General features: G+C 43.5%; 1 protein-coding gene across 1 annotated transcript; it reads right to left on the bottom strand.

Annotated features, from left to right (window-relative positions):
• Nucleotides 1-3,371: 3,371 nt before the first annotated feature.
• On the bottom strand, nt 3,372-6,789 carry LOC111980915 (THO complex subunit 4). Its single transcript, XM_024011968.3, has 6 exons — nt 6,422-6,789; nt 4,836-4,982; nt 4,563-4,710; nt 4,107-4,173; nt 3,841-4,015; nt 3,372-3,676 (listed from the first exon to the last, which is right to left on the bottom strand). The coding sequence occupies exons 1-6, from the start codon at nt 6,665-6,667 to the stop codon at nt 3,662-3,664; spliced, it is 798 nt and encodes a 265-aa protein (XP_023867736.2). The 5' UTR covers nt 6,668-6,789; the 3' UTR covers nt 3,372-3,661.

The following is a 6,789-nucleotide window of genomic DNA, read 5'->3' as shown; positions in this document are numbered from 1 at the left end:
ACTTAAAGGCAGAAAGAGGACAGATAGCCAACTGGCTCTGAGAGAAAAGGGGTCACCATCAGGCCTGGTTCTTGTCATGACAGGCTATAGGAGGGGGTGGAATGTGTGGGAGGCGTCATTAAATGCCTCCATAGTGGCGAGTTGTCTTTATGTACACTGTGTGCTACATATTGTAGGCCATCAGATGGTGCTGTGCTCAGCCCTGAATTTAATCTCCTTTGGTTTGCTACAATTTCCCCAGCCAGATCCCCTCCCTTAATGCAGAGTGACAGGGAAGTAGAGACAAGGAGAGAGAAGCGTAGTGATTACTCCACATGATTCCAGGAACCAATCTTAACCTGATTTTTGATCAAGATGCACAGCTATTTTTCTTCTTAATTAAAAGTGGACAAGCTTCCATCTCTCTCCTAGCTGATTTCTACCCTCCATTACAGGATAGGCTACATGGCTGTGGGTCATGTCCAAGGCATGTGGTTGTCGAATGAGAAGTTAACACTTACATATCAATCCAAAGACTGGAAAATTCTCTAAAAAGTCCTATTAAATAACAGCATAGAAAACAGGAAACCAATTATTGTTGAAAGGGGTGTACTGAAAAACATCACATCAGAGACTTCAAATATCTAGTCCTACTCAAAACAAAAAAAAGTCTGTAGAAAAACAGAATTCCAGATGAGAAAGCAATGATAGTTGCAGTGGTGAGCTACCATTGATTGGAGTGGTAAAGAGGACAGATGGCCAAAATATACCTATGGATCTATACCCACCCTCTCTCCATTGCCACAAACTGACAGGGTAATACAAAATTGCCACAAACTGACAGGGTAATACAAAATGTCACATGAACTGAATAACACAGACTAGTGAAGCCCTAAGGCTGAAAATATGAAGAAGCTATTTGGCTTGAAGTGTATATGAATTAAGTCAACATTACATGTCCCTGGACTTCTGGAAAGATAAATATTAATATGTAGAGTTATTGTTTTTATTCCTGTTGCATAGAACATTGTAAGCTTGTTGAGTTAACAATAACAAGGCTAGGGGACCTTTGAGCTGCTGAACATCCAGCAGATGCTATAGTGTTCTTATGTAAGTCGATAAGCGCAACAATTGGAGCAGCCTGGCTGTTGAAATTTTTGTATGTTTGCTTTACCTTACAGATAATATAAATCGTTTAACTTACAGTGAGTGAACTACCTGTAAATGGATAATACTAGGAGGAAAGGGTTAAGTTTGGAGAAGACCTAAGACTCGCCCTGGCCTACTCTCCAACAGAAGGAACTAAAACTCTACCGCGCCATTCGTCAGAAACAGGAAGGAAAGGGAGGCTTCACGTTCGGGAAAAGCAGCCCTCGTAGTTTTGCAAGCATGTCAGCGCCAGTCTATCGGGTTACTGGGCCTAATGATTCTCAGAAAAGATGCACACGTTTGTATGCCATAAAAACACGTCCTAACAGATAGGCTGGCTGGGTTTAAAAGTTGCATTATTTGAAGTGTGCCAGTCAGTTGGTGAGTCAAATCCGAACTTCACTAGGCCTATTTTAAATACACATCTGTATCAAACTCACTTTCAGAGAGGGTATATAAATAATATTTGTAGCAATTTACAGGATTCGCTCATTCCCTTCAATCAAGTTCAAGAAAAACATGTTCGATGATTATTCACCGCGGGAAATGAATTTGCATTCCAGGAAGTGTCAACTGCTCACAGAACGTGAGCAACTTTCATGAGATGAAAAGTTAGCCTATACATACCCATTCATTGGGTCTGATCAAACAAGTAACTTTTCTCTTGAATAGTGTTGTTTTGAAATTCATTTAATGACTTGGTTAGTCAACAGGATCTAATCACAGATCAATTAAGTGGATATTCACAATGATAGCCTACCTCCATGGAAATATATTATTTATCACTGTATAATTAAACTGGCAGCAACCACAGAGCAAACATTAGTGACAACAATTCCTGGTCTGCGTCACAATTAAGATGAGTAATCTACGCTAGTCGAATTAAGATAGACATCATGAAGTTGCTAGTTAGCATGTAACAAGTTGCACGAGCAACCAGAGCTGGCGACTTTGTACTACCAAACATGGACGTACAAATGAGCCATCAGCGTTTTAGCTTAAATGTATAGAAAAATGTTTGAAAAGTTAAAAAAATATATTTTCTCGGACCTTACCGTTATGCTGCTGCTGCTACACTGGAATACGCGTCACTGAATGGCGAGGGAGCAGCTCAAATCAAACGCACAGCACGCTTCCGGGAATATTGACTCACACTACAAAGGCTGTCCGAACGTAGGCGGGCGCTCAGCAACAAGCCTGGTGTAAAGTGCACTAGTCAGGTAAATGCTCGTTATTATAAACTCGCGAATGTATTTCTAGACTAGAATACACGTATAGTAAATAAGCGCAATTACCTTAAAACAGTATGAAAATTCGCAGCCAATCACGTCATTTGAGAGCCCAGACGGGACAGGAATGGCCTTATGAAGTACACGGAGTAAAAACAGACCATGTTTTTAAACATCAGTAATGGACCGACTGCAAAATTGACAAAGTAGCCAAGCAAAGCAATGTTTACACTCAATGGACTATGCGGCCATCTAGTGGTTTAGCCTAGGTAATGCAGTCACTCTTATACATCCTTTGGATCTGGGCGACATGCAGCAGCTTGCAAATCAAATGGGTCGCAGTGGCGTTAAATTTGGTCGAATTCTAGCAAAACGACAGGATCGTTTACGTCGCCAAATATGACATGTTTTTTTTAGACATTTTCCCATATCCTAGTGCACCATTGGGTGCAGTGTACTTCAGCTAAGATGTGCATGGCAACCTCAGTACTTTCAGTGTCTGGCTGTTACAAAATGTTTGGAACCAGGAAGACATTTGGCACTGCAAAACTCTATTTGGCATAGGCCCTTAAAGCCATAAGAACGCCAAATAGCTAACAAGATGGCTACACTGACCATCTTCATTGCCCCTTATTTTTGCTCCATGCACACTACTTCCTCACACTGACCTGACACGCACATCTGCTGCTGTTTATCATATACCCTGATGCATAATCACCTTAACTCTACACATCTACCCCTAATATCCCGTTACCTACACATTGTAAATATGGTATTGGCACTAACCCTGTAGAAAGCGTACCTTTGTGTTCTTATATCTTCGTTGTACTTTATAGTACTACCGATATTGATCACTGCATTGTTGCGAACGAGCAATCAAGTTGCATTTTAATTGTCACATGCTTTGTAAACAGGTGTAGACTGAAACCCTTACTTGCAGGCCTCCCAACAATGCAAGGGATTTTGCTGTACTTGTGCACGTAACAATAAAAACAAAACACAAAGCAGACAGAGTATGGTTCATATGTACTGCAGGGTTTATTACAATGATCTACGGGAAAGGAATCAGAGCAACAGGGAAAGCCCCACCCACCCCTTTAAACAGTCAAAAACCAATATTTTTTTCCAAAAAACAAAAATTGGTAAAAAACACATCGCCGCATTTAAAAGGATTGATACAAATTTAAATCACATCAGAAGAGATCCAAGTGTAAAATGTCCTGCATCTTCAACGCTGTAACAACTGCGACTGTCCTCATGTTCAGCCTGGAGTGTAATGCAGCCTGGCGGATTCACCTAGGCTCTTAGCTGGTTTCCATCTGGGGTGGGTGGAGGAAACACATCAGATAAGACGCATGCTACCATAGTAGGCCTGTCCCATCATTAATTTTCAACGCTATATACATGGGGGACAATTTGTTTGTTTTTTTAAACTCCCTACAACACTTCATAACCCCTTTCTCATTTTCAAACTGAGACTCACCCTGGCATTGTAGGCATCTAGCTGGGCATCCAGCTCTTCAGCAGAAAGTGGCTTAGTGCTTCCCCCGCGGCCACCTCGGCCCCTGCCTCCTCCACGACCTGCTCCACGTCCTCTCTGCATCCCTCTAAACCCACCGCCACGACCCCTGTTCATGCCACCACCACCTCGGTTCATACTGTAGAACATCTGAACATTAGCACTTTCCATTCATGATACTTATCATTGGCTCAGGTTGTTTTGGAAAACAGTTCAATCTTAACACTTACCCCTGCATGGGTGGTCGTCTTTGTGTGTCGATCTGTGATGTGACGAGTTGTATGTTCATGGGACGCCCTGCAAGAGAAAGTATTCAGGTTATCACCAGGAAGAGTAGTGTGCTGAAGACATCCGTATGGCGCTGTAGTTCTTTGCATCAGTGTCGACTCCAGCGGTGTGGTTATTTGTTTAAATTGTTCTTTAAAAGCCATGAGTTGGCTTTGATGAGTTAAACCTCAATTTTCTGAAAGAACTAGCAAAACAGGCTAACTACCTGGCCTGTACATGGATGGCAACCACCTGAGCACCCATTTTGAAAGTTTCAACCTTCAGCAACTTGAAAGTTGGATGAATATACAGTGTCAGCATGGTGAAAGACACCTCAGCAGCACAAAACAGTTAAATGTTTCAGCAAGGTACAAATGACAATATTTGTGGCAACTGTCAAAGCCAATTGAGAAACCTACCATCAAGTGGTACACCGTTGTACTGTTTCATAGCTTTTAGAGCATCTGCCTTCCTCTCAAAGTGTACATCTGCAGTGCCTAAGCTCCTGCCCGACCGGTCATAGTGAACAGCTGCCTTCTTCAGTGTACCAAACTCCGCAAAGAGCTCCTGCAGTGAGAGAAACCATGTATTGTGATTGTAAGTGATTTCAAGTGCCATTTTGGAAATGCTAAGCCAAGGCAAATAAGTAATTTCTAAAGAGTCAACCAAGTCAAAAAGAAAATAAGATGTACCTGAATATCTGCGTCTGAAACGCCAAAGTCGAGATTGGAGACAAGAAGCTTCCCTCCGGTTTCCACACCAGCTCCACCCCCAACACTGGCATTGAAGCCATGATTGCCGTACATGTCGTGTTGCCATTTATCAGGAAGCTGCTTGGGCTGCAACAGATGAAAGAGAACGAACCTGCTGACTTCAGGCTCCCCTGTCTCTGCCAATCACAGAGTCCAGTCCACACAGCTGGGTAGGTGCTGGGGAGACCAGGGACTACACAGCCAACAGGGCCAGGTGGTTGGCACACTGCTACCCCATGGAGATTACCAGCATTCCCCACCCAGTGCCCAACCCATTACTACAAGCAAGTAAACCAGTGCAAAAACAGGACACCTGGCAACATATAAATTCTAGACACTAGACCAAGTTAACAGGCCATAAAGCATTTAGCTAAAACTGATGGGCCATAATAGTAAAAAATGAAACATTTCCCATAATAGAATGAAGAAATGTGCATTAACGTCTGTTGAGGCTATTTTGATCAACATGTAGCAGTAAACAAGTAATTAATAACAGTACACATTTACTCGCTACCATCTGCACTCCGCTCCCACCCCCTTGTTGGCTAACAATGTCGCCCACTGTTCTCTTGCCATCTGCTCCTCCACCAAAGGCTCTCCAGGCGGCCATCCCCAGCGAGAGTAGTATGCTGAAGAAAGTCATCCATCCGTATGGCGCTGCATCAGTGTCGACTCCAGCTGTGTGGTTATTTGCTTAAATTGTTCTTTAAAAGCCATGAGTTAGCTTTGATGAGTTAAGTGTCCATTTTCTGAAAGAGACAACTAGCAAAATAAAGTAGGCCAACTACCTGGCCTGAACATGGATGGCAACCATCTGAGCGTCCATTTTGAAACCACGCCATTTTGATTGAGTTGTAACATTACTAGAAATGTAGAGATAAAAATATGTACGTAATAATAAGAGGGGAAAAGTCCACTGCTCCATCCATAAATGACACCATTCTGTGTTGATATGGTGCTGCTCAAAGGGGATTGTGTTAACCCGCCAGCCACTCCCAAACAAAAGGATAGGAGTGCAGGATGAAACTCTCCAAAAGTCGCCTCTGCTACAAAAATCATCCAAATGCAACGATATTCTTCGATGCAGTGCCGTTCGGTGGTCCAACAAGTGACTTTCTGGGACGAAAGCTACTGCGACGGACCATGAAATAAATATTTCATTGATTGAAGATGCTGAATTCAAAATGGCGCCGTCTGGGCCTTGTAGGTTAGCAGCTATTCCAGAGTTAGCAACTAGCTAACCCGCTCCAAAAGCTTATTCTCAAAAAGTGGTAACAGACATGGGTTTGGGTGGACAAGGACACTTTACGTGCATTATTTCCATATCAACCGCAATTTAAAGGGTTTCCCTTCGTTAATTCGAAAGAAATTCGATTAGCTAGATAAGTGCCTCTCGACTAGCAAGCTAGCCATTGATTGCATTGGGAGCAACTAGCAAGCCTGAAGATTAGAGGACGTCGCGCAGGCATTTTCAGGTTACGAGGCGTTTTCCTTTTTCTCAGCCCATTCCTTTAAATTTGTCATACCCTGCTGTATGGCGTAGGTCTTGCTCTGCCACGGCTCAGGTTCGGTCGGTTCCTCACGGGGCCCGATCCTCCACCTCGGCCCCCAAAGCCTCCACCAGCTGCTCCACGGCCAACACCACCACCTCGGCCCCCGCCAGAGCCTCCCCGGCCACGGCCTCTTCCACCACCACGGCCTCCTGCGCCCCCTCTCTGCTGCCTGTTCTGCTTGATGATGTCGTCTAGAGACATATCCATCTTATCGGCCATTATGCAGTTTCAATTACGCTAAGAACTGTTAGCGAACTAAAAACTAGCCTGACTGATCCCTGCCTTAAGTAAAAACCTTGGTAATAACCCGACGGTACTACTCAGCTGCGTGAGGAAAAAAA

Source organism: Salvelinus sp. IW2-2015, unplaced genomic scaffold (genome assembly GCF_002910315.2).
Source record: "Salvelinus sp. IW2-2015 unplaced genomic scaffold, ASM291031v2 Un_scaffold1391, whole genome shotgun sequence".
NCBI classification, from domain to species: domain Eukaryota; kingdom Metazoa; phylum Chordata; class Actinopteri; order Salmoniformes; family Salmonidae; genus Salvelinus; species Salvelinus sp. IW2-2015.
The sequence above is the reverse complement of the archived record's forward strand: the minus strand, read 5'-3'. Positions and strand labels throughout refer to the sequence as shown.

What these genes read in the sequence shown, in the direction of transcription:
- LOC111980915 (XM_024011968.3), bottom strand. Translation starts at nt 6,667, where the DNA reads ATGGCCGATAAGATGGATATGTCTCTAGACGACATCATCAAGCAGAAC. An exon ending in TTTCAGACGCAGATATTCAG is followed by an intron (nt 4,711 to 4,835) that starts GTACATCTTATT and finishes CTCTCACTGCAG; the next exon opens with GAGCTCTTTGCGGAGTTTGG. An exon ending in AGACGACCACCCATGCAGGG is followed by an intron (nt 4,016 to 4,106) that starts GTAAGTGTTAAG and finishes GATGTTCTACAG; the next exon opens with TATGAACCGAGGTGGTGGTG.